General features: G+C 36.1%; 1 protein-coding gene and 1 non-coding gene across 9 annotated transcripts in view; one reads left to right on the plus strand and one right to left on the minus strand.

Moving 5' to 3' along the window:
• Nucleotides 1-23726, minus strand: part of Adgb (androglobin) — a 119172-nt gene that overhangs the window by 79410 nt on the left and 16036 nt on the right. For all 8 annotated transcript variants that reach the window (XR_010041956.1, XM_063233039.1, XM_063233038.1 and 5 more), the window contains 4 exons: nt 17119-17258; nt 14607-14693; nt 5259-5533; nt 1014-1145 (listed from right to left, as the gene is read on the minus strand). Coding sequence is in view for 7 of the 8 variants with exons in the window: in XM_063233039.1 (XP_063089109.1) it covers nt 1014-1145; nt 5259-5533; nt 14607-14693; nt 17119-17258 (634 nt within the window). In the remaining variant the exon portion in view is untranslated. The remainder of the gene's footprint in view (nt 1-1013; nt 1146-5258; nt 5534-14606; nt 14694-17118; nt 17259-23726) is intronic.
• LOC111755797 (small nucleolar RNA SNORA2/SNORA34 family) lies at nt 20379-20515 on the plus strand. The gene has a single exon (XR_002790351.1). It is a non-coding gene; the product is annotated as a small nucleolar RNA SNORA2/SNORA34 family (small nucleolar RNA).

A 23726-nucleotide genomic window follows, 5' to 3' on the forward strand; every position in this document is an offset into this window, starting at 1 on the left:
AACCTTGTCTTTATCACAGGCAAATTACATTCACCCTATTGCAACAGCATCAACAGTTTTAACTGATTTCAGCATCCATTCCAAGTTCAAAGTCTTAGGCTAAGCTATGGCCAAGACTTAAGGCATGATTCATTCTGATTGAAAATTCCTGTCCTAAAGTCCATCCACTGTTATGAAATTAAGACACTAGATAAGTTACATGCTTCCAAAGTACAGTGGCAGAAGAGCATGGAATAAAACATTTTCATTCCAAAAGGAAGAAACAGGAAAGCAAGGAGGAAAGTCTGATGGGTCCCAAATAAGTATATAAGCTCACTAACAAATTCCATTAATTTGGAATTTCTTAGTGAGCTTATATAGTCAATGGAAACCCGAACATTTTCATCTTTATATAATAGGAACATATAACTACATCTCCTGTGTCTCTTCAGTCACAACGTGTTACATAAAAAGTATGCTTGCAGGTGGCATAGACAACTACTTCCAGTATCCCACATCACTGGTTATTTTTAAAACAGGAAAAGAACTGAGTCCCATTGTGAGCAAAAAGCTATATACATGTTTTTTTTTAAGTACTTAAGCAAATAACTTTAATTTACTTGGATCTGGATAATACATTTAGCCACTGAGTATTTTTCAATTATCTGAAAATGAACAACTTCTCCCATCACTGTGGTACCACAAAAATGTGGACAGCCTTACTTTTGTCCTTCTTATAGGACCTGGTCCCACTGCCTATTCATTTCTGTAATAGACCCAACATTTTGGGGAAATTTTTACAAAGCTTACTTAAGATATTTCAAAAGAGAAGATGGAACGAGGGACGTGGCTCAGTAGACACAATGCCTGCCTGGCAAGCATGAGGTACTGCGTTGGATTCTCAGTACCAAAAATATAGAGAAAGAGAGGGCAAAAGAGAGACAGAGAAAAAAAATGTATTTCTACATTTCAACATTTTCCAGCAATTTAGTAAAAAAATTACAATAATTATCATTCTCAGAACATGAACTTACAATCTGACAGGGACTGCACAGAGTTATACACATCGGACGAGGGTCTTGAACCATGTCGAGACAGTTTGAATTTGTCCTTGTCCTTTTCTTTGTCTCCATCTTTATTTCTCTTCTTCCCGGGGTCTTTTGCATCTATTTTTTCCCACATATTAAAAAATCATAATAAATGTTTTAAATAGCAATCTCAAAGTGTGTTTCTTGCCCAGTAATCATGTTTTTAAAAGGCCAAAACAATAGTATTATTTAAATATGAAATTAGCTACAATTTTCCCAAAACATAGTTTATCCCAATTACAAATGTCACAATAAAGTTAGAAAAAAGTTTAAAAATTGACATTTATAGGACATTTTTGCAATGCTGCTTATTTTACATAATAACTAAATTTTTGCACGTACCTTTATATTTCATGGAGATCATTATTTGAATTTTTATTTATGTAAAATTATAGTGTGAAGCTAATTTTTTCATTTCAAAATAAAAATTAAAAACAGCAAAACATGTTCTAAAAGGTGGGTTTTTAACTGTGGAGCACACTCAGACCATCTTTGAATCTTTAGTTCAGGGTTATCTTTTTGAGGAGATGAAATCCAACCAACAACCACAAACCAACCTTTATTGCCAACATAGCTTTTGTAATAAAATCAGTATCTAGAACTAGCCACATCATTTATGTGAGTTCTAATTCATAAGTACATTTCCATGAAGCATCTTTTCCTCTTTTGTAAAAAATTATACCAATTACCTCTAGTAATCAGAAATTTTAGATTTTGCCCATTTCATTCTCTGCATTCTCTATAATTGTCATTGATCATATGCTTATTTTAAAAATTTAGCATAAATAAAACATTGTGATATCAACTATATATAATGTTTTTTAGCACCCAAAGTAAACTAATTTCATATTTGCAGATTTAACACCTATGTTTCTTATAAAAACAAACTTCAATGAGACATTTAACTGGGGAACTTAAGTACATACAGTGACTGATCAAAATTTTATTTTGTGGATTTTACTTAAACTTTAACTTAATGAAACTGATTTAGAGTAGCAATAAGTGATTCTATTTATAATTTTAAAATTGGACTTTAGCAGCCTTCATATTCTTATTTGGGAGTTATGACTTAAAAATAATACTCCATAATAAATAGAAAAATAAGCTGCTTCATTTAGAAATTTAGAAATAATATGCTGTGTGCTTTGGCCAATAGCTAAAAGTTACTCCTCTGTCATTTAATCCTACCAGCCTGACAAAACTCCATATAAGCAAACTTCGCAACTGGGTCCTGCTGGAGATTACTTTCTCCTACTTCTACAAACTTCACACTTATTTTAATCCTCCATGAGTTTGCACCTTCCATCTGCACCCCAGAGTTCATAGGCGAAGTTGCTTATTAACAGGGAAAGGAATTTTTGTCAGAATTCTTCGCCCTCTCTCCACTAAAGCCATGTGTCCACACACATCTGCACCCACTTGTCCTGTGACCTGTGCCCATATACTAGAAGGGAGCACCACTGCCCTTCCTGGGCCATGCCAATTCCTTTAGACGGGCTGTCACTCTTTGATGTCCCCATGTTTTTATTCAAAGTGTACTTGTCGCTGGGGATTTAGCTCAGCGGCATAAGCGCCTGCCTTGTAAGCAGGCAGTCGTGAGTTCGATCCCTGGTACCGATAAAAAACGAAAAAAGACAAAAAAAAAAAAAAAAAAGTGTACTTGTCAATGTCTCCCAAATGCATACCACCAACCTGAGACTCTAAAAATTAATGTGACTTAAAGGAATATTTGATGTTATCTTTACCAAGTGCTTTCATTTTTTTACGACAGAAATAGCTCTCAAATCAGTTACTTTATATGCATCTCTACCCTGCCTTCTTATCCTACGTGCTGCCTTCTCACAGGTGTGCTATGACAGTCACCAAAGTGTTCTTTCTACGTCCACTTGTGTCACCTATGCTCTCTCTGATCGCACAATCTTTTCTTCTCAGTAATTCCAGAGCGATATTTTGAAAATGTAAATTAAATGGTCGTTCTGTTCCAAAGTCTTGATTGAAGCCAGGCATGGTGGCAGAGGACTGTAATACCAGCATTTGAAAGACTGAGGCAGGAGACTCACTATGAATTCAAGGCCAGCTTGGGCTACAAAGTGAGTTCAAGGCCAACCTCAACTGCATACTGAAACCTTGTCTCGAAATGACAAAAAAGTCTTTTTTGGCTGTTATCAATTCTTATGACCAAGATTAGTAGCTGTGGCATGATCCAGAAGATTTGATCAGGTCACTCTTCCTCCTTTGCCAGGCTCTCTCCAGCTACTCTACCCTTTACTTCCTTCACCTAACCACATTCTGTGGCTGTGTTACCCTTTCGGCAAGCCCTGTCTTCTCTAGGTGAGTCCCTCCTGCCCTCACAAACATAAATCAACATCCCCTAGGAAATTCTTCCCCACCATATGAACTGTCATAGTTTCTGGTATTTCCCTTGAAAGCACATATTTAGTAAATGATTACAAATTATTTTTATTCTTCTCAATGTTAGTTTCCTTCACTGTAAATTCCAGGAGGCGAGTTCCACACCTGATTGTTTATCAAGACCTCACCAGTTTCTGGAAAACTCTGATCAGCATGGAGTATATTTAGATCAGTTGATAAGAGGACTGGGTGGCTGGATATTAATTTGTGAGACCGCTAAAAGCAAATTAATTTGGCATACACTGGGTAAAATAAATTCCGTCAGTGTGATCATTAATTCTAATAGGTTCATTTCTTTGAATTAAGAAACCCCTAGAAGATTAGAACAGGCATTCTGAGCCGGTCATAGAAGTATGGGCCTTCCCCTTCTGGGACTGCTCCTTGCTCTGCTTCCCGGCCTCCCTAAACCAAGCGGCTTTGCTCACCGGGCCCTTCTGCCATAATATTCCTGCCTCAGAGCCAGCTCTCCGCGGACTCGATTCCCCAAACCTCAAGCTAAATGAAACCTCTCCTCCCTTACGGTTGAGTGTCAGGTACTGGGTCCCAGCAACAGGAAAGCCAACTAATATAGTCAGGGTTCTTTGTTTCTGTTTTTGTTTCATAAATTAATACACATTACATCATTTCAAGAGGGAATATATTGCACACATTTGATCTTGGTACTGTACATTTTTTGAGAAAAACCTAAACTAAAAATTTCTGGATAGTATAGTATGAGAAATGCTGGTAGATATGCTCTTGAAAAGGGATGATTCTGACAAAATATCAATATAAAACAAAAATATTTAAGTGGTTATTTGAGATACTAAAATATACAGAAAAATCTGATTATCTGCTGTTTATTTAATTCTGTTTTACAAACATCATTGCTTATATGCATAGCTATATATTTTATTGGATACAAAATAGATAATACTATTTTTCATTTTGAGAAAAACATATTTCTGCTCTTTGCAAAGTAAGTTGAAATTATTTTTTCTTCAGACTTGAATTCCCACCTTTGAATAAATTATTTGAAAATCAAATCTGTGCTCATTTCATATTCCCGAAACAAAACAGGATATTTTTTCTCCTTTGCTGTTTTGGCTTGTCCCACTCTAAATATAACATGAGAAAGGTGTACTCAATGGAAATTTAGGATTCAATATCTCTTCCTATACTAATGCTGCACTAATTTAGTAGAGGATGATATTTAATTTATAAAATTTGTAGTAAGAATTAACATATAGTAAGCACTATTATAAATTCTGAAGTTCTACAAACAGAAGATTTGAACTACAAGGTTGTTTTCACTGCTTTTAAGACAGTGACAATAAAAGAAGCATTAGATTAAATAGGACTGTCAACTAGAGACTCTGACCAAAAAAATGTGTATGAACTTTAGGAAAAGAAAAACGGTATAGTATTTTTTCCACAGATGGCGCTGCCCTTGTGTGGGAGACACTAGAGGATGTCATCTATCACAGAGAACCTACTACACTGTTGGCATATAGAGAAGAAGTTTAAAATGCACATGCACCAATCTCAGTGACCAAGGTTACTCAAGCAGCAGTTCACCCTACTAATAAACGCCTGGAAGCTAAGGACCACCCTTTGAGCACCTCTTGTAATTGCAGAGGTCAAAGGAAACTTGTACTAAATTCGTGATTTCTAAATAAATTCATTATTAAAATATTTATGCAAGTTTTTCTTCTCCTGAAATGTGTGGATATTTTTGGTGGACACTATATTTATATGCAGTGTTCACGTTGGGCAGCATTCTGGAGTAAAATGTCTCACCCTTGAGAAATCTGTCACTTTTCTCAGGTCCTTTCAGAGTAGTTGCGGAAGATTCGGGTTTGAATTCCTTGGAGTCTTTCACTTCCTTTCCGTCTTTTCCTTCTTTGCCATCTTTGCCATCTTTTCCTTCTTTGCCGTCCTTTGCAGTTTTTACTGCTTCTTTTATCTTTGTATCTATCACTGTTATTTTGTTTTCAAAGCTGGGCTCATCTGACAGCTTAAACTCAGGCAGGATTTCTTTCAGGAACTCCCAAACTTTGTCCACATATCCTTCGCTTGAAGAAAAGACACCAATATTAATATCCAACAATGCTTTTTTCATTTCACATCAAACAATTATTGACAGAAAAATCAACGTGGTATTGTAAAAAACTAATTGATTGTTACATCAATCTTTGGTTTTAAAAAATAATTATACATTTATTCATTCAACATGCTTTTATTGAAGGCCTAGTACAGTGGTGATTAACCTAACCATTAACCTATTCCACAACAGTCTATTTGCATCCTTGAGAGCTCTAAAAGGTTCACCACGACTGGCCTAGTATGTTCTAGGCTTTGCTGATACAAAATGACCAAGAACATGGTTCTCATCTCAACATCACTCATTCTTGCAGGGGAAAGAGGCTTATTAATGAACATGACAAGGGAAAAACAGGTATCTGAGTATCTATGGAGTGGCAGGTAGCTCCCCATGTGAAAGGCCCGTCGGACCTGGCTCCTTTGTGAAATATGACATGGTTGTTACTCTCTCCTCTTTTAGATCTTTCCTGCGGCTCTATACCATCAGTCTTTCCTAGTTTTATTTCTCTTACTAGAGAAATTGCATGCAGACTCCTTCAAACACTCTTCTGCTCAATGTAGATGGTTGAGGATTGCTTGTCTGAATTCTCTCCTTCGTGGGCTTGCCATGCTCTTTCCTCAGTGGATCACCAGCCGTGGTTTGGCCCCTGCTCATGGATATAATTCCCAAAGCACGAGCTCACCCTTAAACCTTCCTCTTGATATCCAGCCCTATTAGGTGCACACAACCACCTAATAGGCATCTGTCTAAATAGAAACACAAAAATAGCAACAAAAATGTGCTGCTACCACTTTCTGCAGAGTAGTCAAGATCCAAAAGGAAGAATAATCACATTTTGTTTCCTTACAGTCTTGACCAAGCAAAATATACTGCCTTGCTTTGACCCTCTCTCCTCCCACTGTGGTGGTCGCCCATCCTGCAGTCTCATCACCTGCTGCTCTGAGAAAATCCCTCTGCAAGACCACTCTGGCAATCTTCTTGCTCCCCTCTGCCATGTGCTCTACTGCTCTGAGCAGTCTTCCAAAACCACAAATCCAGTAATGTCACCCCCTGTCTAAAAATCCTCAGTGACTTATGCTCCCTGTCCAGATGCTGTGAAAATTCCTGAACACAGCATCAAAAGCCTGGGTCTATCCCCACCCTCTGCATCACCCTCTGGAAGGCAGCACATCGTCCAGACACGCAGGTTTTCTAAGCTGACACCCTGCTCTCTTCTACTTCCTAGCTTGTCTTTCTTCTCTGAATTGTTTTTCTCATCTCAACCAGCTGCATTAATTTCAAATAATCCCTTAAAGTCAGTTTAAGCATGTTTTCCTAGGGAATTAAATCTATGTTGCTGTTCTGAGTTCTCAAAGAATCTTTTAGCACTTCTAACGTAGCTTTTAAATACCTTTAAAAGTACTTTTCAAGTTATGCGTTCAGCACGGTCATTCAGTGTCACCGTTCTACACACAACAGAGTATGACACAAAAGAATCCCTACCACCAGCTCTCACGGCCCTTACCATCTAGTAGATGGATTGGAAGTGGTAATACCTTGCCTGATGAAAATGAAATAAAGAATTATTTAGGTGTTCAAGAAACCTATTTGAGGTGCTGATATTTAAGCTGAATGAGACCCAAAAGTTATAACACACTCAACAAAGTGAGTATTTGATAGGGGATCATTCCAGGTGGAAAAAGAAAAAAACTTAGGTAAAGATCCTAAAGGACAGTAAGTCTTATATGTTTCATGTTTGAAGAATGAAAAAGGCCGAGGTGCCCAGGCCATGCTTGGCAAGATAAAATGTGATCATGGATAAAGTCAGAAATTGTATAGGATTTAGATCTTGCAGATCCCTGAGGACCAGAGTAAAGATTTGAAAACTCCACACAAGTATCCCAGTTAACCACTGCAAGATTTTAAGCAAGGGGAGTTATATGATCTGATTTACATTTTTGAACAATTTTCTAGTTACTTTGTGGGGAAAAGGAGGGTAAACAGACACAGGGGAAGAGCTCTAAGGCTGGTCTGCTTCCTGAGAGCAGTGACGATGGGCTGAACCAGGATGGGAATGGCCGGAGGTGGACAAATAGATGAGGTGGAGGAGATACCGTGACAGAGCGTGGTGAGGGCCACCATGTGAGAGGGGAGGAGCACGATCTCTTGAGAACACTCCTAGTTTCTTCTTCAGGTAAATTGTGGTGCAGTGTGCTGAGGTGCGGACTAGAAAAGCCATAGGCTTGGGAGACAGAATCGACTGTATTTTGGGCACCTACATTGCATATGTAATTTAGGCAATTGAGGATGATAATATCCTACAGCTCAGGAAATGGTGATCAGACATAACGATATAAAGTTGAAATTTATGGGCAAAAGCTTGTTATTAAGTGGCTTTGTGGCGGCTTAGGAAACAGCTGAGAATAGCAGAAAATAAGAGGGGGGGAAACCTGGACAGCGTGTTACTCTAGAAGCCAAGTGAATCAAATTTTGCAAATGAAATTGTTCAGAGTCAAATACTGGGGTGCTAAATAAAGGGGGGCAAAGAAAGCAATCACTGGACACAATCTTAAGCCTCTTGTTGACCTTAAAGAAAAAAGCCCTTTCACTGGTTTAAGCCCTCCTCTTATGCAAGAGAAGGAACAAAGCCCCGAGAAGAGACTGAGAGATGCCTGCGAAGGCCACTCATGCACTGAGACTTTCATACCACCAGCTCACCCCATTTGTTTTCCTCAGAAAAAGTAATAATTGGTATCCTTGTGCATCATCCGTGAGTTGCTCAAGTATCTGAACTGCCTCTGCTCATCAACGGCTCTTGAGGACCTTGCAGACAGTCAGCCTGCCGATGTTTTATTTTTGCATTTAATCTCACAACAGCTTTACAGCATGGGTATTACAACCCTAATTCAGGCTTAAGAGGTTGTAAATTTAATGCAGCAACATAAAATTACAGGGTCAGAATTCAAACAGATATTTGTGAATCCAAATTCTATATTGTTGTATGTTTCTCGTCTGTAATATAAAAAGTTATGCTCTGAAGAAGACATATTTAGATGTCACTACAGAATGATACCACATAACTGCAGAGACAATTTGGCTTAAATATAGGATGGCAGGATGCTGGTTTCACAGAGAGACCATGAATCAGAGTTGCATGTTGACCAATGAGCCATCCCTTCCTTTGAAATTGTCGGATTTCTAACGTTCCCTTTGACATGTCATTGACTGTGTTTCTATATACAAGGAAAATTAGAAGATATTCCTTCTTAGTTTCCAAAGGTAAAACTTTAGGGCTTGTAGCAAACATAAGAGGGAAGGCTAAACACTGCAAACAGAGCAGAGCATGTTGGTGTGGGAAGGGAGGGAAACAGAAGAGGAACTGTCCGCTAGAATTGCCACAAAACGTTTTGCACTCACTGTCACATGGAAAAGACAGATGTGAACATGAGTTTGAATGTTAACACTCCTATCTTTGCCCTTCATAAAACCATGGGTATAACAGGGCGATGCTTCTCTATACTCTTAACTCTTCTAAGTAACAGAAACACCCACTTCTGAACACGCCATGGGCCTTCGCTCCTGCTGCTCTCCTGCCTTCCCTTCCATCTCTTGTCTTTGCAGTAAACCAAACACAGCCAATTTTATAGCTCAGAACCAGTAGAGTCTGATCAGTGAAGCCATAGCTGACCAGTTCCAGCACCTGCGGCAGATGGTGATTGCTCCCACCTCACAATTTAAACATTTCTGCACAACTATATCTATTGTTTATGACACTTTTTCCTTTAACCATTTACTTTCTTAGCATAATTATACCTTACGAGTTATTTGACTACTAGGGCAGAATATTTCTATAAAAAGTTGATAAATTATAACAAAGATTTTTTGTCTTGTTTTTGTTTTTGTTTCTAGTTGAATTTAGAAGAAATATAATTGACTAAGTCAGTCCCATTGACAGCATCTTTCTTTATGCTTTTTTTGTTTTCAAAGGTTGGTTACTATACTCTACCAGATACATTTCCAGAAAATATTAAATAATCCAGTAAAATTCAATAAAGACAGGAAAGACATTTTTTCCTGTTTTTCTATAAGGCACTAGCTACTTTTCTGACTAGTTCCTTTTTCTTTCAAATACTCAATCTTCAGAACAACCAGATATGATGATGTTATCCCTCTTCAGATGAAGAGAGTGGGGCCCAGAGAAGTTACAGTGTTTGCAAGAACTGTAAGAATTTAAATGCTCAAGCTAGGCTAAGCGTGTTGGTGCACACCTGTAATCCCAACACTCAGGAAGCTGAGGCAGCAGGATCTCTGAGAGTCTGAGGCCAGCGTGGGATAGATACAAAGTGAGTTCAAGGCCAGCCTGAACTGCATACTGAAACCCTATCTCAAGAAGACAAAAAAGGCCAGTGATTTAGCTCAGTGGAGTAAGAGCCTGCCTGGCAATGATGAGGTTATAAATTCAGTCCCTGGTGCAAAAGAAGACAAAAAGGATAAATAAAAAATAAATGCTCAAGCTTTTTTCTTTATATCACATTCACAGATATTTTATAAACAACTAGAATTCATGCAAATTGCCTAACAAAATCCTCAATTTTGAATACTATTAAAATGATCTAATAATGAAAATAAATGGACGTCTTTTAATATTCATACATGATTTTACTTTGCTATTTATGTATGATCTTAGCAAGAAACAATACACAGTTACTAAATTACTGATTTTTAGTTGTGAATCATTCTGTCGTCTTTCTTTACTATCCTCTGATAGATTTCTGATGATTTCATGTTTCTGCTATTCACATCAACTGTTGTCCAGGCAAGAGTAAGGCGTAAGTATAAGCAGCCCATCAGCACAAAGTTAACACTGTAGAGAAACCCACGCTTCTGAAATCCTATGTGCTGTCCACTTCGCCCACTAACACTGTTTGCATTATTTGTCTTAGATATAAAAAGAAGAGTTTTGCATAAGACACATTCTCTTTTGGAAAAGTGGTTAGTTGAGGAGGGTAGAAACTCTTCAATCTTTTTCCTATAAATATTTTTACTTAAACAGAGCAACAGCTAATTCATCTTGGTGGAAAGATGACAAAATCTAAGTTTCTCAGACTTATTTTCAATCTCTTATAACCTCAGCCAGCCCTAGAAAACCATAGCCTTCCACCATCCACGATCCCATATAGTCTATTTGGTAAACTAACTGAAATGTGGATTTGATTATATTATAAACATCAGGTTTTGAGGTGATGATGTGCTCAGATCTTCTGCTGTAATTCTTTTCTAGGTATATTTACTTAATTTTAATATATGTGCTACCAGAGACAGCACTACGTACCTTTAGCTAATTGGTTTCCAGATATCAACGGTATCTATACCCATTGAGTATCTATAACCATTTCATATTAAATAAAACTAGTTGTGAAGTTTTAAGTAAGCACTATATTAAATATTTGCTCCTTTATTTTTGCACCAAGAACTATTTTTATAAAAAGATAAGCAATCTCTGCATATCTAGAACCGTATGGAGGAAAGAGTATGAGTTTGTACAAGCAAGAATTAAATGAACACAGTTTTGAGGAATTCAAACTCCCTGAGCTTATTTTCCTTGTCTGAAATGATACATTCATAACTGATGAGGTCAAATGGATAATTTCATAAGGAAATCCTTTTGGGACTGTCTCATTGATAACACATTAAAGTATATAAGCTATAACAGATATTTTATTAGTTTTATTTCCTAATATGCATGGGTAATTAAAAGCTACTTTTATGTCTTTGTATTGAAATAAGTAAAAAATGAAAATCTATAAGCACTTGATGACAAAAACAACTACCAGTATGCTAATATTTGAAAATCATATGTTTAAGGATTAAATTCCTAGTACATATACAGCATATATGTGTGTATTGTGTGTGTGTGTTTTGTGTGTATGTGTGTGTGAGAAAGAATCAGGATATACTACCCCAAAATATGAAAGACTAACTGAAGGCAATTAAGAAGCAGCAGATGCAGAGAAGCTCTCTGCCTTCCCTCTGTGTTCCTAAAAGCAAGCCTTAGACTTCCAAAGACAAAAGATTTCCTTTCTCTCCCTCACCCTTACTGCCAGACATCTGCAGACCTCATGGGCCTGAAGATGGCAGCAGAGGAATCTGCATTAATAAGCTTTACTAACTGGCCCATCCTGGACATTCATGTGCCTACCCACAAACTGCCACCTGAACAGAAACAAAGCCTTATCTCTTTTGTCTTGCCACTTCTCTAAAAAGGTGCTGTTGTTTACTAAAGATTCATATGAGCTGGAATTCCAAGACACTTGTTGAGAACTATTCATTGCTTAAGTGTCTCCCATGTACACGTGAAATATGTACGTTAATAAACTTTTGCAATAAGAAAATAAGTCTTTTTCTTGTTAATCTGTCTTTTGTCATAGGGATCAGTATTAGCTTACTTTTTTCCTACATAAAGAAGCAGAATTTACCCTCGCATTCCCAAAGAATTTTATGATATTGGGCTGGGAATTCAGCTCAGTGGTGTAAGCACCTGCCTGGCAAGTGGGAGGTTGTGAATCCAATCCGCAGTACCAAAAAAAAAAAAATTATGACACCTTAAAGGATTATTCTCCCACAACCCCACGCACACCATCAGCCATCATGGATATTCCCCATGAGTAACCAACTCAGGTCAAGAGGCAGCAACCAGCCTTGCCCCTGTGGGCACTCAACCAGCCATCCAGGAGCCAACACAGGATGGAAAAAAGTAGCAGGCAGCCCTGCACCAGCATACCCTAATAGCCACTATCAGATACCAGTACTGGCCAGGAGAACCAAACGATCTAACCTCAGAGAAATTGTAGCGAGTGTGGGAAATGCCTGGTATCCCACTACCCACTTGTCAGGAAGAACCTAGGAATATGTCAAGAGGAAGAAGCAAAAGGCAGTCTCTGGCCTCCAATCTAAGCAGATCAAGTCCAGGAGATGTAAACATGGAAGACATTGGGAGTCACACATCTCAAGTTTCTAAACTGATGGCAACTGAAGTAAAGCAACAACTTCACAAGTCTACGAAAGAAATTAGAACAGAAATACTAACTTAGCTAAAAGCAGATATGAAAAGCATAATAAAATAATTGCTAAGCACCTCTAAAGAAGACATAGATAAAAAGAGGAGTATAGGAAAATGAGGGAAACCTTGAATCAACAATATAAAAAAGGTTTAGAATACATGAAACAGATTCAAAAAGATATCCAGGAAACTAAAAACTTCATTGAAAGCTGGCAAACTGCTTGAAAGAAACTCAAGATAGACTTTCAAACCTTGAAGATAGGTTTGCAGTTTGCAATTACAAAAGGAAAGATCTTCTAAAAATAACAAGGAACCAGCAAATAACAATTCAATGTTTGCAAGACAATGCAAAGAAACATAACTTAAGAATACTAGATATTACTGAAAAAGCACAGGTCAACACAAATGACATAACAAGTCTATTTACAGAAGTATTAGCATAAAATGTCCCAAACATGGAAAAGGATGTGACATTGAGATAAGTGAAGCATATAATGTTCCATCAAGCCATAACCAAAATAAATCTATAACCAGGCATATAATAATCAATATCCAAGAAATTCAACACAAGAACAAAATATTAAAAGCACTAGAAGAAAAGAAACAGATCAGCTACAAAGGAAAATCAGTCAGAATCACGGCAGACTTGATAACACAAACCATCAAGTCAAAAAGAGTTTAGAGTGAAATATTTCAAATTTTGAAAGAAAACAACTTCCAACTCAGATTGATGTACCCTGCAAAACCTTTTTTCAAAATTAATGGAGAAATATCATTCTTCCATGACAAAGAACAAATGAAAGAATTCATGACCACCATACAAAGAATACTGAAGGACATTCTAGAGAGAGATAAAAATGAACATGGTTCTAGGAACAACGGCAGAGAGAGATCACCAACTGGGGCAGACAGCTGAATGGAGGGGAAAAGTAGGGAGCCAAAAAAAAGCAAGGCAGAGACAAACCCGTCAGTGTATGTTGGCCATCACCATCAATTCATCAATAAAAAGAAGCACAGGCAGCGTGGATTAGGAGACAGGATCCATCAATATGATCCATACAAGAAACACATTTAACTAAAAAGGAAACTCACACACTGAAAGTCAAAGAAGAGAAAACAATGCTCTATATTACAGGGAACCAGAAAAAAGTAAGGGTAGCTTGCCCATCAACTGCAGAATGGATAAGAAAGATATGGCATTTTTATAACATGGAAAGCTACTCAGCTATAAGGAAGGATAATCACTAGGCTCTTGTAGGTAAATGGATACAACTGAAATCACGCTCGAGGATGAAATGATTCAGTCAATGGGTGAATGCTGTTTTGTCTCTCTAGTATAAAAAACTACAGGAGTTAGTGGAATCCAAAATGCACAATAGATATTGTAAAAGTGAAAGGGAAGAAATGTCTGAAAAGAGAAGGTAGTGGCCATTGTTAATCTATTATTGTGTTTTGAAACCTTATATTGTTTTCATTGTTCTGTTTAGTTTGGTTTTATTCTATTTTGTTTTGTTTGATTTTATTATATTTTATGGTATGCACAGCTATTTCAAAGATAACAAAATATATTATGGTAGCCATTACTGATTTCCTATTATCTTGTTTTGAAGCCTTATATTGCTTTCATTGCTTTGTTTTGATTGGTTTTATTCTGTTCTATTTTGTTTGATTTTATTATATTCAATAGTATGGGCATTTATTTTGTTATTTTGAAGACAACAAAAGGCATTATGGTACTCATTATTGATTTCCTTTTATCTTGCTTTGAAGTCCTGTACCATATTCATTGTTTTGTTGTAACTGACTCTATTCTGTTTTATTTTGCTTGGCTTTATTCTCTTCAAACTAAAAAAAAAAAAAAAAAAAAAAAAAAAAAAAAAAAAAATCCTCCCAAGCTTTTTGTGAAACAGAACCTATCTTGAAGTTTTCTTAAAGAATATTTTAAAGAAATCTTGGGAAGAAAAAAAAAATAAAATAGATATGAGCAAAATCATCTTCAACCTACTGAAGAGGAATGACTTCTGGTAACCATCCTGTGAGTGCGTGGATAACTGTGAACTCTCCCAATTCTCTCCTCTGTGCTTCATGAATGCTAAAGGTAAGAGGCATGATACTATAGTTAGCAAAATCTGGAAATGTAGAGTGATATATACAAACTAAAAAGCATTAATGAAAAACCACATAATAACTAATGCAGGAGGTCTTACTTGTTACATATCACAATACAAGAAAATACTCTCAGCAGGAATATGATGTCTTAAAACTACTTAAGGAGTTCCAATGATTAAATTTAAAATATAGCTACAAAGCATACATATAAACCTTAGTTTAAAAGAGTTTAAATTAATATTAACACCAAATATAGAGGCATTATATAAAGCTATATATAGTGTCCCTATAATATAAAGCATACTCATATATTATAAAGTACGTAACTTAAATAGTCTATAGCTCATTTTATACATTCATCAACTATCTACAAGGGTGTATATTAAGTCAGTCTCATCCAGGTCTGTCAAGAGAGCACAAGAAATCCTTAGATAACTGGAGAAACCACAAATGTCCATCTTTTTATATCAGGGCGAGTTGCCCACATAGCAAAATGTCAAAGTTCGGTGTTAGCCAAATATCACTGTCTCATTCTTTTATTTATAAAGAGTGTACTCTATTTCCATTCACACACAACAATGCCCTTCTTTTCTCCCACCCAAGAGACATAGCAATTGTCCATCATATGTCAATTTGTTACTGATTATACTAACACATGGGTCCTTTTCTTCAGAAGGAAATTACACAATCTCAGGCACATATTAAATATGAACTGAGTTGTTGCTTATCAATTATAAATTTTAATAGGTCTATATATCTCAAAGATAATAGTCTGAAATTCTTTTGGATAATTACTTTTACAAAATGACTTTGAAAATCTTGGAGAAATATTGCTCTTTACCTACTTCACATTGACATTTACATAACTGATATATATTAATTTTTAAATGTAGAAAATTGAACCTTATAAAAAAGTAAAACTAACATCTAAACTGAATTTATCAAAAAATGTAAGTTATACAGTGGAGATCAAGTATCTATCAGGAAATCCTAAGAAATTTGTTTTACTTGGTTTGGTCCTTTATTTCCAAGCTGGGTTATATTTTTAATAATAATTTTTATTACTCACATTTCTTTTTTTTTTTTTTTTTTTTTTTGCTTTTTATCGGTACCAGGGATCGAACTCACGACTGCCTGCTTGTAAAGCAGGCGCTTATGCCACTGAGCTAAATCCCCAGCCCCTACTCACATTTCAGTTAAATTCTATTCAACTATAGCTTTAAGAAAGAAAAAATACTACTCCTGTTATCAGGGCCATGTGTTTAATGCTTCACTGATAGGCTTCCCTTCCCAGAACTTCATGTCTGAGAGTTAGGAACACTGGAAATATCTCTGGTTCCAAATAAATGCACAGTTGCCACCAATGCAAATATTCAGTAGTATTTGGCTACTTTAAAAGATTTGGGCTAAAATTTTGTCAAAGTCATTGAAATTAATATTCTGCAAACTGATGAAACAAATTCTTACTAGCAAGTTGAGGGCTAGTAAAGGAAAACAGAGATAAAGAGAATGACAGTTCTAATGTTTTTGTTTTGAGGTCTGGGAGAAGCTGAACAAAAAGAAAACTCACACAAAGCAGACTTAGCTTCTGACTACATAGCCCAGTCCATGAGAGAAGTGGAAGGGTAAGTAGCTGCGTTGGTTAAAGCATGTGCTTTACTGAATATGGAACTGCTCTTTATGCCACTGCAGCAAGGTACGAATCCAGATCTATACAGTGTAGGTGAGGATTCCCTCACTAAGCAGTGAGAAAAACAGCCGTGCATTTCACAAGCCAAGCATCTAAGTCTTTTTTTCCCATTGTACACTATATAGCTGGGATCAGAAACAGATAACCACTGGTGTACAGCACACAGCAGGCATGCCTCGTGTCAGATACACGAATCATGCAGAGACATAGGACAGAAGCAGACTTTTGCAAGCATAATGGAGGACATATGAGTAGTTTTCATCACGAATGTCCAAAGTAATTAAGGTCAAAAAGCATGAAGTATGCATTGATATCATGCTGAAAAGTTCAAGTTTTTTATATTACTGCAAAATGTACAGAACCTAAACTTTAACTGGGTCAAATATATATAACTCACTACTTAAACTAACATTTTCCCTTACAAAACACTTCCTTTTTCCTATTAAACTGAAACATTATTTTCCATGATCTATTTTCATTCATAATGAGAATCAATTTCGAGTGTTTTGCTTGAGACAATTTAGTCTTACAGTTGAATACTTCAAATTGGTGGCTTTGGCACATGGGTTTTTATACTTGAAAGTTTACATTGTTTGGAAAAAGGCTTCATTTCATTTATTTTTAAAAATGAAGTCATTTAACATGAGTGTTAACATGAGTGTATATTTGTGGTTTTGCCTTTTTGTTTTAGACAAATGAGTGATAATTTCTTACATACTCAACATTTGCCAGCTTAATGATAGCTTTACACAGCAGCATTGGCCAGAGTTCGAATTCACAGGTTGTGGTTGGAAGCAACAGTTTGTTATCTTCATCAAAAGGTAGAAAATCATCAATAGTTATCTTTCTCCAGCAACCCTGAAAATAAGAAGAAAACAGTGTGATGCTATCAAGGATTTATAGTAGTTCTTCTCATACATTATTATATATTACTAACATTGGTATTTGTTGCTTTATCAGTTTATGCTAACATTAGTATGAGACACTAATTTTCAGTATTACTCTGGTTTAACATTTTACTTTATTTTATTCGTATGATTAACATTACCATTATTTCATTTTGTAATTATAGCACATACATATCTATGCATCAGTATAGTCCTTATTACTGAGGCTTAGTGAGTACACAAAGCAATAAATTAAAATATTTCAAGTAGAAGAACTAAAACAATACATGAGCTTGGACATAATCAATTTATTGTATATAAACACAACACCAACTCTTCAAATACAACCTTAATAATTACTGCTTATCCAGATATGTGCTCACTGAAACTTACACTGCTAATTCTGATACTAGGCCTACTTCTAGTTAAAGATCTAATTTTTAGGATGAAATGAATTAATATCTTAATTAGTAAAATTCACATTTATGTGTATGCATATTTTACTTCATAATTAAAACATAACATTAATATTTATGAACTCACTTTTACTGTAGTTTTACATGCTAAGTTTTATTCTAAATTACTTCCTCTACCAGAAAATATTTTCAGTAGTGTCTCAAGTGTTGCAGACCTCAAGCTATGTATAATACATGGCCTGTTATCATTAATTACTTACGGTTTAGTAGGGGAAGGCACACATGCAAACAACATAAAATACAGTACGTTCAAAGCAATATTAGGACCAAAGAAGAAAATATGACCAGTTTGGATGGAGAAAGTCATCACAAGAAAGAGCCATTTTCACTGAAGATTCAAGGAACAGCATATTTTTTCCAGTAAGTAAGAGTATTAGGTAAAAAATATTTTAACTGTATGCTAGTTGTAACCCTGAGCTTCAAGGTGGCTTAGAAGTTTTTCTTTCTCCATTCATAGGTGATGTAAAGCAGCATAGGATTAAACGCACAGGTGTGTCATTTTCTCCACTTTCAAATTAAATTAACTCAAAAATTTAACAGAGAAATAAAATTGATACAAGAAAAACACTGTGTGATGAACAATTACTCAAAAAGGCCACTTCAGAGAAAGAGGTTAGCAGGAGCTGGAGGAAGGGAGAATGGGAATTTATTATTTAATGAGTACAGAATTTCCGCTTGGGATGATTAAAAATTCTAGAAGTAGGTAGTACCTTTGGTTGCATTTTTCACCTAACACGCTTATCTACCTGGGAAAAATATGCTGTTCTTTGAAATTTCCACTGAATTCCTAAAAAGAGAAGTTTCAAGTGGACAGAAGTTAAACCAGAGCAGTTTAACAAATATCACCTCTTACTGATGATCAAAGATAACACTTTCCCAGTTCAGAATGTTCTGACTGCTAAACATCACTAAACTGTGTGCTTAAAATGAGGGTCTATGGCCATGGGAGGGCCGGTGCTGGAGTGAGCACAGTCAGACCCACGCCTCCCTCCGTGTGTCAGTGCCATTGGCGGACTGCAGAAGGAAAGAACCAGGTCTCACCAGGAGGTGATCCCTGCCTGGAAACCTGCACCATGTGTGGTCCACTGCCAGAGTGAGGACAGCCAGACCCAAGCCTCTTTCCATGAGTCAGCACCATTCATGGAGCTCAGAGGGAGAACCAGGCCTTACTAGGAAGGGTCCCTGCCTGGAAACCATATCATTTGCATGTTTTGTTGGGTTGTTTTATTCTCTTTGGTTTGGTTTGGTTATATTAAATCTGATGGCAGGAGCAGCTATTTAAAAGATAGCAAGACATACTATGGTAGCCATTTCGGATTTACTATTGGCTTGTCTTGAAGTCCTTTATTGTCTCCATTGTTTTGTTTTTCTTGTTTCTATTCTATTCAGTTCTGTTCAATTTTTACTATATCCAAAGGTATCTGCAGCTATTTTGAAGACAACAGAAAGCATGATGATAACTACTGCTGATTTTGTAAGCTTTTGAAGTCCTCTATCCATTACACTGGTTTATTTTGATTGGTTTTATTCCATTTTATTTTCCTTGGTTTTATGCTCTTTAAAATAAAAAAAGCGTGAGTTATATGTTAAGTGAATCAGACCTCAATAAATCTATTTCAAAAATACAACACAGGGATAGATTTTCAGTATTATATACATTTCTAAAATAGTTTAAACTTATAACCATTTCATTGAGAATATTTTGTATTCATTTATACTACACATTTTTAGCTTCCTCAAATATTATTCAAAATAAATATTATATGTAATATGCATTACATATTAGATATTATATATGGTTATAGATGAGTGTTTATTTCTTCTCTAAAAGCATATGTTAAAATCTTAGTACACAATATGCTGGTACTGAGAGGCGGGTCCTTTTGCATGTGATTATGTCATGAGGCTGGAGCATTCAGGAAAGAGATTTGTGCCTTTTAAGGTATGAAATGACTAGAGTTCTCCCTTTCTGCCTCAATCTATGAACTAGGAACAAGGTCCTCTACAGACAACAAATCTCCTAATGCCTTAATCTTGGACATCTTCATCACTAGAGCTGTGAGAAAAAAATTTCTGTTATTATCAAGCCTCTGGAGCTGTGGTATTTTGTTATAGAAACTAAAATTGACTATATATAATTTATGAGACCTCATCATAAAATACTGAATTATGTTTGCATTTGGTATTTTTCAATAAGAAAAATTATTGTGTTTAAATGATGTATTGGATTTTTTTTTTAAAGTTTACTGGAGGGCTGGGGATTTTAGCTCAGCGGCATAAACACCTGCCTGACAAGCATGAGGTTGTAAGTTTGCTCCCTGGTACCAAAAAAAAAAAAAAGAAAAAGAAAAAAGAAAAAGAAAATAAATAAAAGTTTACTGGGCTAACATCATAATTTTAAATTTAAAAGACTATCAAAATGTTTAATTATTGGGTCAGGGATATAGCTTAGTGGCACAGTGCCTGCCTGGCAAGTACAGGTTGTGAGTTCAACCCTGGTACACAAAAAAGCAAAGAAAAACCAAATGCACAAAATGTTTAATTATTTAGCATGCTTACTAAGATGTAACCTTCCTTTCTTATAAATATAAATTACCAATATAAACATAAATTTCCTGGCCCTGAATCAGGGCCAGAAGCTTTCTGACACTGTTGGTTTCAAGCAGGAGCCTAAAGAGATGTCTTTCTACAGTCTGTTGGCCATTTCAGAACTTGGGCAATGAAATGGTCAATTCATTAGAAAGAAACAACTTGAAGCAACCCCCTGCCCCCCGTGAGGGGCTGTGAGTGTGGTGTGGCAGGCTGCAGTAGCCCAAGACAGGAGCCACCAGCATTTACTGGGCCCCTCCATGTTGGGACCTGGAGCACCGGGAAACAAAGCAACCCCTCCCCCTGCCATTTTGTTTTATTGAACTTCAATTTGCATGAAGGCATGGACAGATTTTGAAGAGAACGAGAGACTCTACAACAGCCATTAGTGACTTCCCTGTTGTCTGGTTTTGAGGACTTGAAATGCATGCCTTCTTCATTCTGTTCAGATCAGTTTTGCACTATGTTGTTTTGTATGAATTCTCTGTATGCAAAGACATGAACAACTATTTGGAGGAAAACAAGAGACAATATGATGGATAGTAATGACCTCAGGTCATCTAGCTTTGAAGTTTATAGCTCTTATATTGCTTTTTTATGTCCTATTTTGTTCTGTTTTGTTGTGTTTAATTTTACAGCCTTTAAAATAAAAAATTAATACATACATCTTACAAAAATACTTTAAAATATAACCATATTCAAATTTAATATTTTTAACACTTGAATTCCTGGTGTACATAACTAAATGGCTGCATACAGTTATACCCTCTTACTCTTATGAGCTTGCTAAAAGGATAACACAAAAAATTTTAAATCAGTAGCACAAGTCACAATTAGAAAAGATCAAGAAACAGGTAACCAGTGGACAGAGATTTCAGTGAATAGTTGAATTATGAAAATTATATAGGTGGACTGGAACCTAACTTCACTTCCCTAAACACACTGCAGTAACGAGGTGGTGCTCCTCCCTACACAGGGCCCAAAGGTTGGTCTCTGACTTTATACCCACCTTGAAGCATAAAATGAATTAATGTATGCTCCCCAGTGAATTAATGAACAGAGCTAAGACTGCCACTCTCCTCCTTAAACAAACAGGAAGCACTCTGTCCAGACAGAGCTTGTAGAACTCATTTCCACCCACTAACCGTGCAGGAACAAAATGGCACATGGATGGAGCCTTGTCATTTGGCTAATGAATAAAAGTGGTAGACAGAATAGAAAAATAGATCTTTTAAATAAGTCAATTAGTATTTGATAAGCCAGACCAACAAAAGGAGCCAGGAATTTAATCTAAATAGACTATCTACTAAAATAAATTATCTTACTATCTTCTAATAGACTACTATTAAATATCAACTAATCTATGTAGACTACTAAAATACTATGCACTAAAATTAATTAGAAACCAGAGTTACAAACCATAATACCAAAAATGTCCTTGAAACTGCCCAAAATTATCCATTATACCAAACATTAAGAAAACCTCGATTTTGATGAGATAATGTAACTAAGAGCACAATACCCAAATGACAACAATATTGCATCTATTAAATAACAAATTTAAAATCATTATCCCCAGATGGAACCATCTAGTTGCAATAAAAGCAGCTCAGGAATCCTGCTGATTCTGCATTATGGTGAGTTGTATCATTATATATTACAATGCAACAAGGTGCACAGTAAATGTAATGTACTTGAACCATTCCAAAACCATCCCCATCTGCCCCTGGTCTATGGAAATATTCTCTTCCATGATAAGGTTCCTAATGTCACATAGGGTTGGGGCTGCTATTTTACAGGACAATGTTGGAAGTGAGGTGGTCAGACTGAACATCAAGTCTAGCAATTTCCTCGTTTCTTACTGGGCTTATGAGGATGTTGTTAAACTTTCACTGAAAGACAGCTCATTCCTGACGAAATATTTTGGTAGATTTCTGGGTTAGTAGAAATCTGATCTCTCTCCTAGGAACACCCAAAATGTGTTTCTTTTGTCCAGCATACTCTCTAATCTTGTTTTGGTTGTTGTCACTACAGAAAACCCTGATTCTGAAAGACAGAATGTTGGAAATGAAAGATGACCTAGTGCTTTTATAACTCTCAGTATGTTCCTCCTTGACTTTAATCCAGAATATATGGATATGTGAAGTTATCTCAGACATACTTTTAAGGCCACTTTCATTTGAGATCTCAATCAGTTGATTTTCCCAGTGGATTCACCTAGTTTATTTACAAACGGGTTGAGAATCTATTCCTTCCCAGTTCAGGAGTCTTTTGTAGTTAGGAAGTAATGCTCAAACTCTTGAAAACTGAGATAGGTGTACACGCAGCTGGAAGAAAAAAGCTCTCATTCAATGTTTTGCAAAATCTCTGCTGTTTGAAATGTCAAAAATTTCAATGTTCACTAATTATTCCATAATTCCAGTTTGGTTTTGAATGTTGCCACTTTATATGATGAAAATTCAGACTTTAAATTTGTTATTTAATAAATACAATATTGTTGTCATTTGAGTATTATGTTCTCTTAGTTATTCTTAGTCATTGTCATTCTTACTTGACATGACAGACTAAGCTGGTTGAACATGTCACATGCATAAGCAAGTTTTGCCACTCATTTTATGTCACTGAAATGTGCTGTTAGCAGTGACTATTTTTCTAAAAGAAATCTTTCGTACTAACTCCAAAACTCTGACCACTAATTTACCTTAGAAAACCATCTCACTTCTGTATATAAGAGAAATGTGTGTACTCTGTGTCCATCTCCTCAGAGCTGCATAAATAAATGTGTTAAAGATATATACCATAATGTGATCAATAATTTTAACCACATTCTGCAAAATATGTTAAGTCCAAGTGACATTTTTCTATAATGCACTTGCCAGTATTTCTCTAAAAATGCCTCTGTGAGTAGACGTACATTCAGAAATGACACCCCTAAGCAGTGAAACCAGAAAGTCATCCAGTCATGGCAGCTGTTCCCCTCATATATATACTGACTCAAACTGACTGATTCGGTTTTCATAATACATAATCATTCACAGATGTGAATAGATCTGCAGCTGTGGTGTTGGTTAGCAACAAAATCAGACATAAAATATTCTATATCTATACCCTTCTGGAATTATATCATACAAAAACAAGCATTGCTGCCCTAGTGTCAATATGAATAAAACCCATCTACCTGGATTACATGGTGAATCATGAACCCTGTGTAACAACTGTGCCTCAATATCCTCTGCTACTTCAATTTGTCTAGCTATGGTACTAGCCAAAAAGGAACACACATGCCGTCTTTTGAATGCGGCCTCTCCTAAAAGTCCATGACAAATGTCAACCTGTAGGCAGAATCAGCACTTTACCAATAGCAAGGGAAATAC

Source organism: Cavia porcellus, unplaced genomic scaffold (genome assembly GCF_034190915.1).
Source record: "Cavia porcellus strain 051 isolate PalLab524CR breed Dunkin Hartley unplaced genomic scaffold, mCavPor4.1 scaffold_22, whole genome shotgun sequence".
NCBI classification, from domain to species: Eukaryota; Metazoa; Chordata; class Mammalia; order Rodentia; family Caviidae; genus Cavia; species Cavia porcellus.